The sequence below is a fragment of the Procambarus clarkii genome, chromosome 12 (genome assembly GCF_040958095.1).
Source record: "Procambarus clarkii isolate CNS0578487 chromosome 12, FALCON_Pclarkii_2.0, whole genome shotgun sequence".
NCBI classification, from domain to species: domain Eukaryota; kingdom Metazoa; phylum Arthropoda; class Malacostraca; order Decapoda; family Cambaridae; genus Procambarus; species Procambarus clarkii.
Genome location: NC_091161.1, coordinates 32,402,376 through 32,423,527, shown reverse-complemented (window position 1 = coordinate 32,423,527; position 21,152 = coordinate 32,402,376). Strand labels below are relative to the sequence as shown.

General features: G+C 46.7%; 1 protein-coding gene across 1 annotated transcript; it reads left to right on the top strand.

Moving 5' to 3' along the window:
* Positions 1–5,969: 5,969 nt before the first annotated feature.
* LOC138363992 (uncharacterized) lies at positions 5,970–19,114 on the top strand. Its single transcript, XM_069323443.1, has 2 exons — positions 5,970–6,127; positions 18,373–19,114. The coding sequence occupies exons 1-2, from the start codon at positions 5,970–5,972 to the stop codon at positions 19,112–19,114; spliced, it is 900 nt and encodes a 299-aa protein (XP_069179544.1).
* Positions 19,115–21,152: the final 2,038 nt, after the last annotated feature.

Sequence of the window (21,152 nt, the reverse complement as noted above, 5' to 3'; positions counted from 1 at the left end):
GTGATATTTAATGTAAAATCTACTATAATACAGATGCATGCGATAAAGAGGTATTTTGATGCACTCAAATTCTTTATTAGAAAAACTGGTAGATTAAATGTTGCGGTTGTCCTTCATATACTTATGCAGCAGCATTTTCCATTTATGTTGATGTATTATGTATAAAGTACCAAAATATAATTTAAACAGAAACAGTATTACTGAGTACAGCATTTAGCAAACAGTGTTATAATTTTTTTTAGCAAGATCATAATAAAAAATAAATGTTTCGCACACCTATCATACAACTAAGTCACAGCATTCACAATTTATATGTATAATGTACATAAATTTAATATTTTAACATGAACAAAATATTTTTTTTAGTAAATAAAGGTGAAACTAGTGTAAGAAAAGGCAGCATTTGCTGTATTACATAAAGAAATACTTTTACCATTCTTGGGTTAAAGGTTGCTCATGTGCTTGTTCAACCACACATGAAACTTATCTCTCCCCACAACCATGTTGAAACTTTGGTGAAGGTTTCCAAAACGTTTTGTGTTTGCTGGGTCGCATTGGGGAGCTTTCTGTTTGGCAGACGTTCCCTCTCCTTATTTGCCGTCTTGGGCTTCTTTGGGGGTAGTGCCCAAGATCTTCCCACGACTCCACCTCTTCCTGGGCTCAGGTGAGCCTTGTCGAGGCTAATTCCGTTCTGCCTTGCGTGTCTCCCCTTCGGTTAGTGGTCAGCTGGCTTCGTTGTTGGTGTTCCACCTGCGTGCTTCTAGGCGGCAGTATGGGGTATTTTGGAAGTCCTTCCATTTCCTCATGTCCCTTCTTAGGTGGCTGCAGTTGTTAGCATCGGCTTGATTTTTCTGGTGCGGGTTGGGGGGTCGTCATCTTGCCACATACTGTTGCCTCGTTTCATGCGGCGTTAGCGGAGCCGCTTTGGCTTGCTTTCAGTCTTGGTGTTGCTTCTGCGCCGTTAGTGAGCTGTCTCGTGTGTTTCACCTCCGGCCTGTTCATGCGCCACTTGCACCGTCCTGGTCTCTGGTCAGCGTGCTCTGTCTTCTCCTCGATTGGTGGTGCCCCTATGGTTCAGGATTGCTTTTCGACAGCTCTTTTTCCTGTTGGCATTTGCCTCTGGGGGTCGGGGTCACTGGGCTTCTTGCTCTCCTCCGCAGGGGTTTCTGCTCCTTCCGCCTTGGTATTTTGGTTGTTCGGTGGCAGCCGTCTCCATCTTTTCTGACACAGGATGGGGCTGCTGCGTTCCAGACGGGTCCTTGGTTTGTTGGTGCTTGGTTGGTAGGGCCGGGGGTGCGTCGGGTTGTGTGTTCAGTGCTGGTATTTGCTTGCCACGGCCTCTATGTCCGGGGCGCACTTTGAGTTGATCCAGTTCCGTTCTTCCCTGTTTGCGGGTGATGGTGTCCCAGGTTATCTGCCGTGTTTTTGCGACTAGCCTGCCTGTGTTCTTTCCCCATGCCCGTGGCATTCGTGGCTTTGCTGCTTTTGCTGCCATCTGGGCGGTGTGTCCTTGCTGTCATTCGGGCATGGATCTTTTGGCGATCGTACAGGGATCTAGCTGCTCATTGTCTCGTGTTGTTCCCAGGCCCTTTCGGCGCTATGTCGCCTTAAGTTGGCGTTTGCAGTCGGTTGTTTTGCTTCCGTTAAGGGGTGCGTGGTGACCGCCTCCCAGTTCTGTCCCTTTGACCTTCCTCTGTGGGTAGTTAGCTCCGGGGAGCCGACGGGGCTTCCCCCAGAAGACCAGCGTTGAATGTAATGAAACGCTGGTTGATTACATTCAACGCCATTTTCTAAGTGAGACCCGGAGGCTCCCCTGCAACCTTCCCTCCCTCCGGTCAGCGGTTTTTCGTGTGTTTTGACATCCAGCCTCAGAACTGATGGGTGGATAGCCGGCGTGAGAGGTCTAGGCTAGCTACCACTTTCCCCTCTCGCGAAGGGGGGAGCTGCACATACAGCGGCGTGGTGAGGTGTGACGTCATACTAGTTTGCTTGTTTTCTGTTGGGGAGTTCTATCCACTAGTTTGGCTTTTGGTAGCAATTTTAACCAGAATAGGGGTTTGTTTTGGAATGCTTACCCATCTGGATGCTTGACCCAGTCAATGGCAGACATAGAATGCTTCCAACCACTCAGGGGTTTCTATAGGCCATTGCTCCCCTTGCCTCTGAGGAAGTCAGGTTCTGGCTGTGGTCCCCGGTAGGCCCTAGAACTCTATACACATGACTGATGCCAAAGTCTGATATTAGCATATCAGCCTGGTATAGCTCCGGAGAGCCTCTGGGTCTCACCCAGAAAATAGCATTTATTACAATTCAACACTTTTTTGTATTCATTTATTTTCCTTGAATGTTCTTATTTTGTTAGTTTAGATCTCTTTTAGTATAAAGTGTTTACCCCTCCCCTCATGCACTTAGTTAGATTTCCTCCAATATTTTTAAGTTCTCCCCAAAATGATTTTCGTAATAGTGTCTTCATTAGTATGTGTAACTCTTGCCCTTACAATTGTATGTTTTCTTATGTTCTTTGCCCCCTCCCCATCCGGCCCGTTGTCGCCGTGAGTTGGCTTGGTGGTCGGGTGCCGGAGTGTGATGCGCCATGGGACAGTCCTCTGTCCTTTTGTCACCTTATGCTCCTGCTGCTGTTTTCTCTAATTGTGCCGAATTGCTTTTCCTTTTCCTTATGTTTCGTTTTTCTCCCCCCTCTTCTCCTATCTGCTTGTTGTTTCCTGCCGACCTTTTGCTTGTTTTGTTTATTGTTTTGGACTTCTATTTTGACGCTCAGGGGCTTCGGGAGGCATACTCTTGCACCCGTAGAACTGTAGTACCCAATGTCAAGAGCGAGGGGAACCTATTATTGTCAATCCTCCTTTCGACACTGAACCCAATCTCGACAGACTGACGGTTCTTAAGGTGGTGTTTGTGGGGCGTATACTTACGATGCACCCCTAGGAAGCCCCAGCATGATCGGCGATAGCTTCTTGTTGGGTGTCCTGCCTTTAATTGAGGCTCCATGGTGGGTATGGGGGCACATTCGTGAATGAATGTTTTTCTCTTCGTACTTATGGCTAATTCTGTTCCTCTTCTATCTTCTCAGGCTCGTGGGGTGGGCGACCAAGCCCCCGAGTTGGACCGTGTTGGAAGACCGGGCTCTGTAGCCCCCCACTGCATTGGACCCCGACCTTGCTTCTCCTTTGACCCTCATGACTACTCCCCTCGGCTCCCCTCCCTCCTCTGTGGTTGGGTCGTGCCCCAAGCCCCCAGAGGTGAGCACCTCGTTCCCTGGCATGGCTCAGTCTCTCGTTGTGAGTACTGCGCCTTTTAACCCCTCCCTCTCTTTCTCTCTGGGGGTTCTCAATGCCGTCCCCACCATGGCCGCACTCACTCGATCCCTTCCCGTACTGATGCATATCAAGCCTTGTTTGGTCCCGCTTCGTGGGCCAAATACTTTGATCTCCTCCCTCTTGATTCTGCGCCTCCTGACGATTTCTCCCTTCATAGGCACCTTGTTGATTCCGTAGATGTCTCTGTTACTTTCCACCCCACCCATCTCGGTACACGTGTCGTTGTTGCTCCTTCTCAGGATGCAGCCTCCCGCTTGGCTGCCTTGTCCTGCCTTGGCGAGATCCCTCTTCGGGTCTCCAAGAATGCTCGGTTGAATGCCAGTGTTGGCACTATTCTCCTCCCACCCCATGTTGCAACCAGTGTTCGGAATCTCCAGGATTGCCACGAAGATATTCGTCATATCCTCAATGCCCAGGGCCATTCTGTCCTCCGTGTAGACTCATTTATTCGTCTCCCTCATGGTCGTCGCTGTAAACCCCTTCGGGTTGTGAAGATTACCTTTGATGGTAGGACCCTTCCGCCCTCTGTCATTCTTGCTGGTGCCAGGTGTTCCATCCAGGAGTACATTCCCTCTCCTCGGCTCTGCAACAAGTGCTGGAGGTTTGGGCATGGTGCCCTCTGCTGCTCTGGAACGGTCTCTCTCTGTCCTTTGTGTGGGGGCGAAGGTCACTAAGTCGGAGTGCACTTCTCCCCAGGCTCGCTGCCTCAATTGTGGTGAGGCCCATCCTACCTTCTCCCGTGTGTGAATACATTACAAGCTTGAGGCAGCCGTCCTCAACTTGAAGCACCGGGAGCATTTATCTTTCCTGAAGCAAGGCACCAGGTTAGCCGGCTCCCACCTTATGCTCACGTGTTGCGCTCTTCCTCTCCTCGTCCTTTCCACCTTCCTCAGCCTCAATACCGTTTCCAGGCCTTGAACCCTGATTCGCCACCCTCCTCTGTTTCTTTGAGTTCTGTCCCAAAGGGTCCCCCTCCTGGTCCTCTGTCTGAAGTTCCCCTTCTTTCTGCCCGGTCTGTCATGTCTCCTGTGTCTTCTTCCTCGTCTCCCTCCGATCCTCCTTCCCATCCTTCTCCTCCGTCTATTGGCTCTCCACGCCGCCTGTCCGTACGGGCTGATGTCCAACGCTCTCCCAACTGCCGTCGTATATGCTCTCGTTCAGCTTCTCCTGTTGAGACGCTGGAATCCGTTGCCCAGAACGTAGTTGCTGGGACACCTGTCTCTCTGAGTCAGAAGCGAAAGCCTGGCTCCTCTCCTTCCTCCTCCCCGGCGGGTAAAAAGGCTTTGCATTCTTCCTTGTCCCCTACTTCTGACACTCTCGCTCCATCCCCTCCCATTTCGGTGGTCGCGCCCCCTGTTCCTGCTATGGAGGTCTTTTTGGCCTCCGCTTCCCTTTCGGTTGGTGCCCTTGCTAAGGTGCATTCCCTGGTTTCTGCCCCTCCTGCTGCTGTCCTTGACCCTCGGTTATCCCCCCCACCCTCTTCCTCCTCCGGACCCTACTCGTGTGCCCCTGGTCGGTCCTCTAGCTACCTTCCCTCCTCCTTTACTCAGTTTACCCATGCCCCCCTAACCCTGACTTCGTTGACCCTGATCCTGCGCTTCTTTAACGTGCTTTGTTCCCTTTTCGCCTTCGTTTCTTCGTTGTTCTCTGTTGCTGTACTTCCTTTTCTCGTCGATGTTCATCCTTCAATGGAATGTTCATGGTTATTACGCCAATTTCCTTTAACTTCAGTTTCTGATTTTGCGGTTTTCGCCCCTTTGTGTGTCTCCAGGAGTCGATGCTTGGTGCTCGTCCTGGTCGCTTTCGTGGCTATTCCTTTCTTTCTTCCCCCCCCCCCCAGCTGTTGCTGGGGCTCCTAACTCTTCTGCTCTCTTGATTCGCTCTGATGTTCTCTTTGTCCCCTTACTTTTTCCTTCACCTCACCATTGTTCTGCTGCTCGTATCTTTGTGAGGAAATAGTACACCGTTTGTCCTATTTATCTCCCCCCAAATGTCCCGCTTTCTCTTCCCGATCTGAAACACCTACTGGACTCCTTGCCCGAGCTTGTGCTCCTGCTGGGTGATTTCAATTGTCGTCATTCCCTTTGGGGTGATGTTCTGACGAACACCCGGGGTCGCCTTCTTGAGCCATTCATCCTCTCTTCTTCCCTGTCTCTTCTGAATTCTGGTGAGCCCACGCATTTGGACTCTTGGACTTGCACCCTTTCCTGTTTTGATCTTTCTCTTTGCTCTTCTTCTCTTTACTTAGATTTCACGTGGCAGGTTCTTGATGACCTCCATGGCAGTGACCATTTCCCCATCCTTGTTACCTTTTTCTCTTTTCACCCTCCCCTCTCCTTCCCTAGGTGGCAGTTTGCTAAGGGAGACAGGAACCTATTTACCCTCAGTGCTGCTCTCTCTGACCTCTCGTCCTTTTTCATGACACCGTCTTCGACGCGGCCCTCCGCTCTATTCCTCGCTCTTCCTCTCGGGGCCCACGGAAGTGCATTCCCTGGTGGAATACAGACTGTGCTCGGGCTGTCCGCTGTAAGCATGCAGCCTGGAAGAAACACTGCCGCCGGCAGACGGCCGATTCTTTTCTTTTATTTTGGAAGGCGAGTGCTGTGGCCCGTAGGGCCATCCTCACTCGCCATGGCTAAACGCACTCGTAGGGCCATGGCTAAACGGGAATGTTGGGCATCTTATGTCTCCACCATTACGTCTGAAATTCCTCTGTCACAGATCTGGAAGCGTATCCCCAAGATAGTGGGCAAGTTCGTTCCCGATATCTCACCGGTCCTCACCTCCGGGTACTCTTGTGACGTAGTTGTTGCAGGTCGCTACCAAACTGGGTTCCCACTTTTCTTCTGTTAGCTCTGGTTTTCATCTTCCCCAATCTTTCCTTCTTCATAAACCTGTCCTTGAATCTTGTCTTTTGGATTTCTGTACTCATCTTCGCCTTCCCTATAACGATCCCTTCTCTCTCTTTCTCTAAATTTTGGTCTGCCCTGGCCCTCTGCGGTTCTTCGGCGGCGAGCTCTGATGGCCTTTATTATGAGATGCTTCGCCATCTCCCTCCGTGCATGTCTCAGTATTTACCGATTCTGTATAATCGGATCTGAGAGTCATCGTCAGTCCCTGAGGACTGGCTTGATGCCGTTGTCTTCCTTGTTCGCAAACCAGAGTCTCTGGGAACATCTCCTAAGAACTTTTGCCCTATTGCTCTCACAGGTTGTGTCTGCAAACTCTTTGAACGTATGGTTAACGTTCGTCTGATGTGGTTCCTGGAACACCATCACCTCCTCTCCCCTTCTCAATTTGGTTTCCACAAGTGCGGCAGCGCAACAGATGTCCTGTGAACTTGGAGGTCTATATTTGTACTGCTTTTGCTGCGAAGATATCCATTGTTGCCGTCCTTTTTGACCTGGAAAAGGCTTACGACACCACTTCGCGATATCATATTCTATCCCAGCTTCATTTTTTTGGCCTTCTTGGTCATCTCCCTCTCTTTCTCTGCAGCTTCCTCTCTTGTCGTTCTTTTCGGGTGAGGCTTGGTACCACTCTCTCTGCCTCTTTTCAGCAATACAAAGGTGTGCCCCAGGGTAGTGTTCTGTGCACCACTATTTTTCTGGTTGCCCTCAATGGTCTTTCCTCTCTTCCTTCAGACGTCTTCTCCACTCTTTATGTCGACAATCTTACCATTTGCTGTCAGGGTGATGATTCGCCTCTCTCTTCAACACCGGCTTCAATTTGCGATTGATGCCGTGTCGTCTTGGGCCACCGATCATGGCTTCAGGTTCTCTTCATCTAAGACTTGTGCTATGACTTTTACTCGGAAGCGTGTTGTTCTTCATCCTTCTTTGTCGCTTTATGGTCACCCCATTGTATACAAGGATTCCGCTAAGCTTTTGGGGTTGATTTTTGACACTTGTTGTCTTGGACGCCCCATATCTCTTACCTCCGTGTTGAATGCTCTAAGGCCCTTACCCTCCTTCAGGTATTGTCTCACACTTCTTGAGGAGCGGATAGGCACACTCTACTCTCTTTACATTCCTCTCTCGTCCTGTCTAAGCTCGATTATGGTTGTCCTGCTTACTCATCTGCTTCTCCTTCTACTCTTCGCCATCTTGATGCTTTGCACCATACTGGGTTGCACTTCGGTCCTGGTTGTGGGAAATTTTTACCCACTATATCAGTATTATTATTCAAGAAATGTATTATTTCTATATCATATTTAAATCATATGAAAATCATATTAGAATCACTATAGATTCATTATACATCTTGATTCTTGATGACAATGCTACTATGATCAGGTACACCATAGGGCCCTATAGGTGCCTATGTGACTTTGTGCATGATTTCTCAAGGATCCAGAAGCTTCTAGAAGGATTTCTTAATTAAAAAACTATTGGAACAATTAGTCAATATCTGGTAGGGATTATATTAAATCCTTAATAAGAATCAGTAGTGCTAGCAAGTACTACGTAAAATTAGATATAGGATATAAAGATTATATTATAATCACATCTTATCTCAATCTTATGTGTAGACAGTAAAAATAATCAATCAATATACATTGGAAGCTACCCCTCTCAAGGGAGAGGGAGGAGCCATCTCGGGAAGGAGGCGAGCGCCCATCACACTCTGGGGGCCACAAGGTGTGTTTACAAAACAGTGAACAAGTGTGTGATGGTGCCTTGCAGACATTATTTAGCTCAGGACACCTTATCAAATTATCTTTATCACCAGTGATTACTCTCTAGAACTGGGGGAGTACCTGGACAATATATCTACAAGGAAAAATTCCTATGTAAGTGTAGAGTGGAGCACACAAAGTGACATTGCAGTAGGATGATGGTGGAGGTGGAGACAAACACAATTAACACTTTCGCGCTCTCGGCGCTCAAAAAAAAAAAATACCCCAGATGCTTTCGGCACTTCGCGCGCCTATGCGGTAAGACCGAAAAAGTGTACACTCTTTTGACTGTCCTGACAATAATTGAAGGCGCACGTATTTAAATTTGGTATCACTGTGTTCGCAATGAAATTGTCTATAAGAGCATACCTATAAAATGCCGCCCAAGCATAAGGAGTATCAACACCAAATAAAAAACTATGCAGATCACTCGCCGAGAGCGCCAAACAGCAACAAAATGTTTCCACTCTCTTAATGGTTGCGAAGCCTACAGTTGTCCTACATCGCTAATTTTGGTATCATTGGAATCGCAATAAAATTCTCTACACGGACATATGCATATGAATGTTTAATATAGGTAATTGCCCACCCGCAAGAGTGTGTGAAGTGGAGAGTAGTTAGCCGCGAGCGCACTGGCGAAAACACAATCATGCTTGGAAAGTTTATACATTTATACGTTTCCTGACCCTACTTTTCTATGTACGTATTTCTTTTTTATACCAATGTGTTCGCAATAAAATTTTCTATAAGATGAACTGTATAACATTTGTACAAAGCATGTGTAAGAGAAGAGCCAAATATAGAACCACGTCGCTCAGTATGCGTTCGCGGCAGAAACGAACGCATTGTTTTCGTTCGTTTGATGTTTGTCATGTTTATTCTTTTTGAAACATTTTATAATTTATATGACAGTGATCGCAGTAAAATTCCCTACACAGACATATACATAAAACATACAAATATTTCCCACGTGTTGGATATATCAACGGCTAAAGGGAACCCACTGCCACACGCTCGCCACACCCCCAAATATACTTTGTGTATTTTTTTTTTTACTCATAGAAGTTTATGTGATATAATATTCATTCTGGTACCAAAAAAATTCGCAAATAAATTCTCTACAAAACAAAAGTATCCCCATCCATTTCGGTTAAAAAATGGAATTTATAGAAATATTTTTTCGATTGACGAGAAAAGTAGGCAGTTATGCGGAATCGTAAGAAAAACCAGTGACGAGTTATCTCTAATCGAAAGCGCGAAAGTGTTAAGGACAATCACGTAGCAACGCTACCAGAACAATCTACAGGAAAGCTGTGATATAAAATATCGTGCCTAAACTCGCGACAAGAGAGTTATCCAGTCTGACACCCTCGTCAGACAAGCACCCCAGCATTCAGAGAAGTATGTTGAATGTTATTAAGTGTATTAATTGGCCAATTGTATGCTTGTGTAACTTTAATATATCCAATAAGTCTGTCTGTCGGTTATAGAGCAAGGCAACGCCTCATACTTCAGTAAGTTTATTAATATTGTAGTGCAGCTGTTGAATCTTTTTCCAAACATAGAAAACCCCATGAGTGTCTCTTGTGTGGGAAAAGATTCAATCAGGCTGGCTGAACCTCTTCATATAAATTGAATATATCTATATATACATATACTTGAACATATAAATTAAGTTAACAATTGCTTGTTCAGTTATCTTTAATTTATCATATAAGTTTATCTAATTGTATATAATCTTTAGTGCTTAGTTAACAGTACTTAGACTACATTTAAGGTCATTTAATATCATACTTCTACAATTTAAATTGTTGTGTTATTAGTATAAGAATATATTGGCTGTTAATAGTTATGGTACTAGGCTGGATTATGTACATGTTTAAATCCCTGCTTTAAACAGAACCAGTGTTCAGTCATAGAACTGAATTTATTAAAATCTTATCCTTGTATGAAAATATACAAGTTAATGTGAGATACTTGTCCGCAGGTGGACTGTGGATCTTCAATCAACCTATCAACTAATTCACTTACCCCACCTGCTCCTTACAGCCCACAATCTGTCATTAGGAAAAGAGGAGCTAGGATTTACGACCCTAGCTAGAGACTTTAGTTGAATTAATTGCAGACAGTAATTTTTAATTTAGTACAGTACAAGTCCCTGGTAGTCTCGTCTCATATCAATCGCGTCAGGTTTTTCCCACATATATGGTCCATCATACCTAAATGATTTTTCCTGTTAACTAGAACCAATTTATGGTCCTTTGAACCTAGATATTCTAGAAACTAGATATTTCAATAGTAAATAAGAAAATTCTTGATTTTGCATTGGAACGATTCTTACATATTCTAGTCTAACCTAGCTAACAGCCAATATTTATCATATCTATATATCTAAGTAAACAAATTGTTTGCAGTGGCTTAAGCCACCATATCCATTAACTAGTAAGCATTCATTGTATACTAATACTGTTCTGTGTTAAAAAACCACAGTACTTAATTTTATCAGTGTCAAAGACACAATTACATCTTACTCATATATACCATTATATACGTCAATTGTGGTAATATTTACACACACATTAAGTGTATTATCTGCATTATCTGTAATCAACTGATTTTCAGAGCTTCTCATTACAAAATACTCTTAAAAAAAGTGTTTCATAACAATAAGAGCATTTCATTACAATATATCCATAATCAACTGTATCAAACCCTATTACAGGTAAAACCAGTAGGCATTCTACTGTATTTTATCAATCCCCTAATAGGGTAATAGATCTTGTAATAATTTTGGAAAAATAGTGCCACTTACTATTTTCTAAAAATTATTACAAAATTTACCGATTTGGTGCATTCGGATGACAAACCAAGTTATTACTTTTAATAATTAAGCACCTGCTACATCCAGATTCCAGGGAGGAAAGGAAGGACCATCTTTGGAATCATTACCTAAGTAGACAGGAAAGCTCATTTATCAAAATACATTAACAATATACATATTTCTGTGGGGAGCCCCTACAGCTCCCTGGAGCTTATCGGGCTAATGTATGTTATATTAGACCGGGACATTAGCTAAGGAGTTCAGACCTACCAGAAACCAGCGCCAGAACCTGGCCCATTCAGAGAGGTTTCAGGGAGCATTGGCCCTGGAAACCCCCTTGTGGTTGGGGTTTTCCTTATCTGCCATCGACCGGGGTTAGGCACCCAGAAAGGTAGGCATAACAAAACAAACCCCACATGGTAAAAAACTAAAACAAAAAGCTGAACAGAGAGGTAGAAACTCCCTACAAGCCAAAGGAAACAAGCAAACATCACACTTTACTGCCGCACAGATCGTCCGCGCAGCCCTCCCCGCCCCGAGAGGGGGAGAGGGGAGCCCCGGACCTACCGCGCCAGCTGCCAAGCTTCAGTTCATAAGGTAATGTCAACTGAGATAGACGCTTCTCTGGCCTCAGTTTCCTAGGCGGTGTTTGCCTTGTGTGGCGTTCACTGCCGTGTGTTGTGTTGTGCAGTGGCCAGGAGTACCTCATCAGTGCCAGGGCTGCATGCGCTTAGTGGCTGACTTCCCTAAGCGCCCTGTGAGTACAGCCCTTGCGTAACAGGGTTATCTTCCCTGGGGCGTTCGGGAACCATTCCCGTAGAGGTTCTTGATGCTCGGCATTTGCCTCGCCCTTGGGGCCAGCTGGTGCTTGGGGCCCTTGTTTGGCCCTGGGTAGGGATTGGTATTGTGCTGGTTAGGGCGTCAAGGTGTTGCGCGACCTGCCACCTAAGCGGCGACCGGTTCCTGTTGCCTCTGGAGACGGTGTACTTTTGCGGGGTTTTTATTTTGTTTTTATTTTCAATTGCCTGGTGAAGGTCTGCCCAGTGTCGCTATGTTTGGCGGCCCTCTGCTAGGCCCCTGTGATTGTACATGTCGCAGTTGTTTTCAGTACTATCCTCTACCCTCTTGTTATTTATGGGTTTCTTAACCGGTTAGCAACACCCTACCTGGGCTTCCCATAGCAGTCAGCCTACGGACCCTCGAAACCCCTGTCTGGGCTCGGTGGACCATTGAATGTGTCTTCTGGGTTCCAACCCGTCTTATACGGGATCATTTGTTGCTGTGCCCTTGTCTCCGGGTGACAGTCGCCACTTTTACCTCTGTCCTGTTGCCTGTTGGGTCACTGACACCTTGACCCGGAGTCTTGCAAGAGATATTCTCTGCTTGTTCTCCAGTACTCTCCTGATGTTATTACTGTTCAGAGGGGTCCGTCTAATTACCACAAGCTACACAAGCTTCAGAAAGCTTCCTGGCAATACGTTAGTAATGAATAAATATGATATGTTAGGTTAGGCTGACCTAACCTAACCTAACCTAACCAAACCTAACCTAACCTAACCTAACCTAACCGACGCTTGGATCGTCGACTTGATTTGGCGTCACCAGGTTTTTATTTTCGCCTAATTTCTTTATAAAAAGATACTTTTTCAGATTAAAATTATGTTTTTTCGTGTTGTACATTCAGCACCAACATTATAATGAGTAAATATATCATATTTATTCATTACTAACGTATTGCCAGGAAGCTTTCTGAAGCTTGTGTAGCTTGTGGTAATTAGACGAACCGGTTCAGAGTACATGCAGCATCTGTGTTGCAGGCTAGGTTAGGTTGCTGCAACATGCTAGGTTGGTTTCCCACTCGGATACCCCGAGGCCGCCCCGTTTTGGTTAGGTGCTGTTCACCCCTTTCCCTCCCTGTTCCCGGCTCCAGACCGTCTGTGGGTTTCCGGGTCGGGGCGGGGTTTAGTTGGGGCTGAGACTCGGGCAATTTTCGGGGGCTGCCCCGTTCAGGTTGGGGGACGGAGGTTTTCGGGCCTGTTCCTCCTGCCAAGGCTTCTGGGTCTTACCAGCAGCCCTTTCTTGCTGCCTTTCCCATGGACTCTTCCTTTTCTTTAAGGGCGGAGGGCTTGGAGGACGGCTCTGCCCTGGGGCCTCTGTTGCTGGTTCCCAGGGCTGTGGGGGATGACTGCTAGAAGTTCTGGGGCGGTTTGCCCCTGCCTGGGTTTTCTGCTTTTGGGCGGAGTTTTTCGCCCATCCAGTCTGCTTGCTTCCCACTTTTGCTGGCGTGTTTTCGTATCTTTAGCGTCGGTCCCAGCCCTCTGTCATGGCGGCCATTTTCGTCTGCCGGTTTCACGGCGTGGCCACCAGGGTGGTGTTGCAATTTGTTTACATGTGCCTGGGTGTGTGAGCGAGCTTCTTGGGTGAGTTTTCACCTTTTTTCAGGGGCTTTATTCTCCTGTTGTCGTTTCTTTGCTTTTCTGTGGTTTTCTGCCCGTTTCCTGTTCCTCTGGGAACGTTTGGGTGTTGATTTTACACCAGGTTTCCCATTTTGTCTGTTTTGGGTCTGGGCCCTTGGGTTTGGGCTCAGTGTCCCTGGCTGTTATGCTTGCTCCCACACCTTGTCCCTCGGTTTTCGGTCTGTTATGACCATTTCCCTGGGGGTTCTGTCTGGGGCTGTGCTTTGCCTTTCTGTGGTGTTTCTTCGCTGGCAAATGTGGTGGTTTGGGCTTCCACTGGTTCGATTCTGGGTTCCTTTGGGTTCTTTGGTTTTGTTCCGGAGGTTTCTTCCTCTTGGGCCCCCTTTGTGGGTTCTGGGGGCTTTGTTTCCTCGTGTGTGACCCGGTTCTGCCTTTTGGAGTTCCGGGGTCTTCCTGGCTTGCAAACTGATCTTTTTGGGTCTTGGCACGTGTTGTGGTCGTGCTGGGACTTTGAGGTTTTGTTGTCGAGGTGGGCCTTTTGATGCAGTTTTGTGCCTTCTTTGCCTGGCTGGCGTGGTGCTCTCTGCCCACTGGTCGGCGGCTTGTAATTTTCTTTTCAAGTGTATGTGTGTGTACTCACCTAGTTGTACTCACCTAGTTGTGTTTGCGGGGGTTGAGCTCTGGCTCTTTGGTCCCGCCTCTCAACCGTCAATCAACAGGTGCACAGATTCCTGAGCCTATCGGGCTTTGTCATATCTACACTTGAAACTGTGTATGGAGTCAGCCTCCACCACATCACCCCCTAATGCATTCCATTTGTCAACCACTCTGACACTAAAAAAGTTCTTTCTAATATCTCTGTGGCTCATTTGGGCACTCAGTTTCCACCTGTGTCCCCTTGTGCGTGTTCCCCTTGTGTTAAATAGACTGTCTTTATCTACCCTATCAATTCCCTTCAGAATCTTGAATGTGGTGATCATGTCCCCCCTAACTCTTCTGTCTTCCAGCGAAGTGAGGTTTAATTCCCGTAGTCTCTCCTCGTAGCTCATACCTCTCAGCTCGGGTACTAGTCTGGTGGCAAACCTTTGAACCTTTTCCAGTTTAGTCTTATCCTTGACTAGATATGGACTCCATGCTGGGGCTGCATACTCCAGGATTGGCCTGACATATGTGGTATACAAAGTTCTGAATGATTCTTTACACAAGTTTCTGAATGCCGTTCGTATGTTGGCCAACCTGGCATATGCCGCTGATGTTATCCGCTTGATATGTGCTGCAGGAGACAGGTCTGGCGTGATGTGTGTGTGTGTACACATGTACATGTGTACGCTGTGTATGTGTGCACATGTGTATGTGCATATGCACGTGTGTGTAACATACCTTGTATGTGTATGTGTATATACATATGTATATATGCGTATGTGTCATTTTTCTTTCGGAAAGGGCTCTGTTCCCTTCTCTGTTGACGGGGCGCTGGGGATGCAGCTTGCTCTGTTGACTCTTGCATGGTCCCGCTGTTGGTGGGCACTTTTGGTTGTCTTCCGGCCTCTGGTGGCGGCGGTGGATGGCTTCTCCCCCTTTGGGGGGTTCAGAGTTGGCGGGGTGGGCTTCTTTCCCTGCGCTTCGTCATGTCATCTTAGTGGGTGCGTTGGGCATGGTCGATCCACCCCATCCTTCTGGGGTTCCTATCTGTTCTTTGCAGCCATGGGCCTTTCGAATCTGCGGTTCTTCTGGCCTTCTTCAGTCTGCGCCCTGGTTTCTATGCCCTCCTCGGAGGCCTGTTGTCTCCTATCCGGCTTCTGCTGGGGCCGGGTGCCTGGATGGTGGCCCTGAACCTCCAGGTCAATTCTTGGCACGTTCCTCTCCAGTTTTCCAGGACTGGCACAGTTGGTGGTGGGGCTTCAGGCTTGCCACTTTTGTTGCCTTCCCTATTTTGTAATTGGCACTTGGTGTATTTTTGCATCTTTACCGGATCTTGGTGCCCTGTCTGGGTCTGTTTGAGATTCGGTGTCTGGCCTACCTCGACGACTGGCTGGTGTGGGCTAGCTCTCAGTCGGTCCGCTTGTCTGCTCGCCCGGGGTGTAGTTCTTTCCAGATCGCTGGGTTTGGTTTCCTGGTGATCTGGAGGCCATTCCATCTGTTTCTGTCCCGGGTTCGGACCTGGGCCTTGTTTAGGGCTATTGGGCCACTCCTTGTCTTTCCCTCCGGAAGTGTTACTGCAGCTGTGGTGCCACCTTCGGCTGTTCATGAGGGGGTCCCGGGTTGCTCAGTGGTTGCTTGAGCAGTTGTGCAGGAGTCTGTACTTCGTCGTACTGGTCTGCCCGTGGGGTTGGGTTTGGCTTCGGCGTCTGTATGGTTCCTTCGGAGACTCCCCTTCCGCTTCTTGCAATCGTTGGGTTCGTCCCTCCAGGGATCTTGTGTTGGTGCTGCGTCACCAGCTTCCTCTTTGGGGTTTTTGGGGTTCCGTGCCTTGGCACCTCCCCGAGCCTTCGCTCGATGTGTTCATGGATGGGTCATCTCTCGGCTGGGGCTTTTGTGACAAGTGCTCACCAGGTCGGCCGAGAATGGTGGAGTCTGTCCGTCCGTCGGGCTCACAGCACGGTTTGGGAGTTCGTGGCGTTCTGGTTTGCGCTTCGGAGGGTTTGGGTCACTCGGTGCTCTACCATTCAGCTCCATTTGGACTGTTCTCTGGCGGTTCTTGCCGGAACCACAGGGATTCTCTTAGGTGTTGACCTTTGGGGTTGGTTCCTTTGAGTGGCTCGTTTGCTGGATTCTTGGGGTTTGACTAACCGTGAGGTTCATGTCCGGGGGTGTGTCCTGCATCCTGGAGGACAGCTGTCTCTGTTTATTCCTCTGTTCGCGGATTGGCCAGTCGTCGCCGACTCGTTTTGTTGGCTCTGCCGGACGTATAGACTCCTGGCCATGGATGTCTTTGAGTCGGCGTGGTCTAGACATCGCCCATTGTATGTGGCGCCCTTACCTACCTGCAAGGCATTCACGGTGGATGCTTTTCGGTAGGACTGGTCGAGGTGGGGGTACCTGTTCCTCTTCTCCTGGTCCAGCTGTTGCATCGGGTTCTGGCTCGGTTGCAGCCCTTTCCCACGAGAGCAGTCCTTATGGTTCCTTGGTGGCCGGCCCAGCTTTATTTTCAGACGCTGCTTGATAGGTGTCCGAACCCGGGGCGTTTTCCTGCGGCTCTGCCTCTTTCGGCAGGTCGGATTGGTCCTGTGCGTGACTGGTTCGGCCTTCTCCTCGGCTCTCCATGTCTGGTATTTTGACGCGGGTATCACCATATCTTTGGTGTTCAGGTGGCTTGTAAACGGTGAGGACCGTCAAGATGAAGCCTGCCTGTGAGCTTCGTCTTGGCGACAGTATGACATTCATGGTGTTTCTATGCACTTTTTCTTGTTCTTTGTACGTTGTTTTCTCTTTCACATTGGGTTGTCTTGTCCTTTCTTGGGTTTTCAGGGCTATAGTTATTTGATGTTCTTACTGTCGCCTCGTTTTGTGCGGTGCTGGCGGAGCCGCTCCGGCTTGCGTTCGGGGTGGACGTCACATCTGGCTCGTTTCATACGCTTTCTCATGTTTTGTTTCACCTCCGGCCTGCTCATGCATCACCTGAGTCGTCCTGATCCTTGATCAGGGTGCCTTCTTATCTTCTCAGTTTGTGGTAGCCCCTTCGGTTCAGGTTTCTGCTCTTTGGTACTGGTGGTAGATTTGTACGTGTGTGGCCTTTCTCCGTCCTGGCGACAGTCGAGTCGGCTGCTTTCCGGAGGGGTTCTTGGGTTATTGCTGCTTGATTGGTTTGGCCGGGGGTGAGTCCTGTGTTGTCCGGTTGCGTTTTTTGCCGTTACCTGCGTACCGTGTCTGGGGATGTGCTTTGGTTTGATCTGGTTCCCCTCGTTCCCTGTTTCAGGGCTCGGATCTTTAAGGTCGTCCACAGAGTTTATCAGTCTTCCAGCCTGCAGTCTGTCTTTGCGCCCGTACTGTTCGGACGTTTGCAGCTTTTGCTGATGTGTTGGTGATGTCTAGGGCTCATTTCGGGCACACGGATTTGAGGGTCGCACAGGTTCCTGGCCGCCCATTCTTTATGTGCGTCTGCTCCTGTGCGTTCTTGTTGCCTTGGGTCACAGGTTGCAACCTGTTGTCTCGGCTTCGCGTTGCAGAGTTTGTGGCGGCCGCCTCCCAGGTTAGCCCTTTCTTTTCCTTCTCTTTGGGTATGAAGCTCCAGGGAGCCGTAGGGGCTCCCCACAGAAAACCAGCGTTGAATGTAAAGAAACGCCATTTTCTGGGTGAGCCCCAGAGGCTTCCTGGCAACCCTCCCTCCCACCGGTCGGCGTTTTTTTCACGTTGGTTGAAGCTTAGCTTCCGAAATGAAGCTTGGCAGCCGGCGCGGTAGGTTGGAACTCCCCCCCTCCCCATCTTCGGGTGGGGAGGGCTGCGCGGACGATCGGTGCGACAATAAAGTGTGATGTTTGCTTGTTTCCTTGGGATTGTAGGGAGATTCTACCTCTCTGATCGGTTTTTTGTTTTAGTTTTTTACTATGTGCGGTTTGTTTTGTTATGCCTACCTTTTGGGTGCCTAACCCCGGTCGATGGCAGATAAGGATAACCCCAACCACAAGGGGGGTTTCCAGGGCCATTGCTCCCTGAAACCTCTCTGAAGGGGCCAGGTTCTGGCGCTGGTCCCTGGTAGGTCTGAACTCCTTAGCTAATGTCCCGGTCTAGTATAACATTCATTAGCCCGATAAGCTCCAGGGCTCACCCAGAAAATAGCGTTTCATTACATTCAACGCTGATTTTTTATCAAAAAAAGAAAATATCTCGGAAAAATCCATATGACATCAATTCTTCACCTGCTACAGAAACAGGAAAGAAAAGGACACAGTCTAAAAAATCACTTGACTCTACAGCTTGACAGATGTCAAAAGTTAGCTAATCAAGTATCTCTTGATTTAATCATCTTGAATAACTGAATTAAAACTTCAGTTGCAAAATTTGATCAAATCATGCGCCATGCAGAGATTTATCTAACGGAAATGGCTACTGCAGATCTAACCAAAAGAGAACTTCAGGAAATCATTGCTGAAATGACAATGTATGAAGATAAAATCCAAGATCAACTAGATCCTTTAATCAAATATCACAAGCAGGAACCCAATCATATGTGAGCTCATCTACTCAGCAGGATACTGCAACTATCACACATATAGCAGCAGAGCTCCCAAAGGTCCATTTACCATATTTTGAGGACAAGGATGAAGACGATTGGGATACCTTCTGGAGAGCCCTTGATTCTATAATAAACTCCAAGGCATCTCTCAATAAGGCTACAAAGTTTCAGTATTTGCAGGGCCAGTTATGGGGAGAAGCAAGGCAGGTCATTGTTAATTTGTCATTAACAGATGATGATTACAACCATGCCCTACAGTTGTTACAAGATAACTACAGTGATAAAGAGACTGCAATTGCCCATCTCTCATACAAATTATTGGATTTACCCTCTCCAAATAAATGTTATGAGTCACTACAATCATTTCGATTGTCTATAGAAACAATCATTAAAGGCCTCAGTACTAAAGTATCCGTAGGAAATGCAGAGTGGCTTACAAAGTTAATCATTCAAAGGAAACTTCCTAATGAGGTCATAGACAGCCTATGCACCCATTATATCATCTTATCACAGAACCAAATCTTTGATGGACTTCGAGCTTACGTACAAAGATTACGAAGCCGAGGAAAACTTAGAACACAAGAAAAAATCACCAAAGGTGAATCTTCGGACAAAAATAAAAATGTCCCAACTGGCAGTCAAAAATTAAGGCTACAAAACTCCTCTTCTACAAAGTGGAAACAGTAATGTTGGCTCATATGCTATATCCCCCACAGTTAACAGAACTGTAGGAAATCACGCTCCCAAGACAGACAAGACAAAAGGAGCTGCAAGTGCCCCAAGATGTTTATTCTGTCAGGAAGCACATACCATTTATCAATGCACAGTTTATGAAGACCGTGCCAGTCGAATTAGTCGACTGAAATCTCTGAACAGGTGCATCCATTATCTACGGAAGCACGATATGAGTGAATGTAACACTCAATTGCAGAACTGCCATTATTGTAATAAAAGTGTACATCACACAGCACTCTGTGGTGATATCAACACTCAATCCAGATCACAGACATCCAATAATCAACCTGCATCTCAGGCAAAGCCAAAAGATGATAATACCTCAACAGCTGTACAATTCTGTACAGTAATGAGTAATGTCAATGCCTTAGAAACAGAGACTGTTACCACAGCCATATTACCTACTGCGCAGCTAGGACTATGCAATCAAGGAATTTGTATTCAAACAAGAGGCTTTTTTGATCAAAGGTCGCAGAAAACCTTTATCAGTAAAAAAATGGCAGAAAATTTACAACTTAAATCTTCAAAGCAAGTATCTACATCCATTTCAGGGTTTTTTCCAATTCAGGTCTTAGAACCTTTCAGGTAGTACAACTCAATGTCTGTCTAGGTACATCCCAAAGGACAGTCGAAGCCATAGTAGTTGATAAAATTCCTACTGAAATAGAAGTGACTACCAGAGCAGTACATCTAGAGGTAACACCCGATATGACTGCCCAATCATTTATCCAGGCTTTCCGCAGATTCACAGCACACCGATCATGCCCTAAGCTGATGATTTCAGACAACAGAGCAAACTTGGTAGCTGGAGAAGCATGTCTACGGGAAATCTGTTCCCATCCTGCAGTTACTTCCACACTGGAACAGTGTCATTGCAGATGGAAATTTATCCCTCCGAGACCCCCATGGCACGGAGGATTTTATGAACGGTTAATAGGAACTGTCAAAAGATCCTTGAGAAAATCTCTACACCGTCAGAAAATCAATCTTCAAGAACTCCAGACAGTAATCACGGAAATCGAATCAAGGGTGAATAACCGGCCGTTGACATACTTGTCTGATGATTCTACTCAACATGAGTCATTAAGTCCTGCCCACCTAATGTATGGAAGACCTCTGACTCCAGTACCATCTCTAGTAGATGATGAGATCAGAGATCCCTCATATGTGAGTCAGAGCGAGTTGGTTCAGGGGTATATCAAATAAGGGACAAAAAAGCCCCTAAAACAGATCGGTCAGACAACTGATTAAAAATTATGCTAATTTTCAAGAAGTATTTAGTATTTATTTACTAATGAAGAGCTTAACATTATGCCTTCAACCAAACAAGTCTTCATTGGTGATTGACTAGTTTAGTGCTTACAAGGATTCTCCTATGTAAGAACTAAAGTTCTTAAGTAAATCCATGATAAATTAAAGCCAAACAGGTCCCCCATGGGCAGATGAAATCTCTACCAGTGTACTTAAAAACTGTCAAGACGAGCTTTATGATCCATTCTCCAGCATTTTTATTAAGCCATTAGAGTCGGGCAGTGCACTGGAGTCGTGGAGGGTTGCCTATGCGGTACACATTAAGAAAGGAGAGGATCAACTATGTCGAACTGCTGCCAATTAGTTTAACGACTATTTCTTGAAGATTACTTCAATCTAAAATGACAAAACTTTTTTCTACATGTTGAAAAGCAGGTTAAATAAATGATTTACAACATGGTTTTAATAAGGCCAATCGTGGGTTGACAAATTTGATTTTGTATTCCAGCATAATTGAGGCAGTTGATAGTGGAAAGATTCGATGTTTTGTAACTTCACGTTAGCAAAGCTTCTGCTAAACCTATAGGTTATATCAATGGAAACAGTTGATATAATAACTTCATTGTTAACTGTAAAATTCCTATTGGCCAATACGTGGCAACAAATGTTTATATCCACCCAAACCCATTCATATATATATGTCTAACTTACGCTTGTAACATTCAAGTAATCCTCCTAT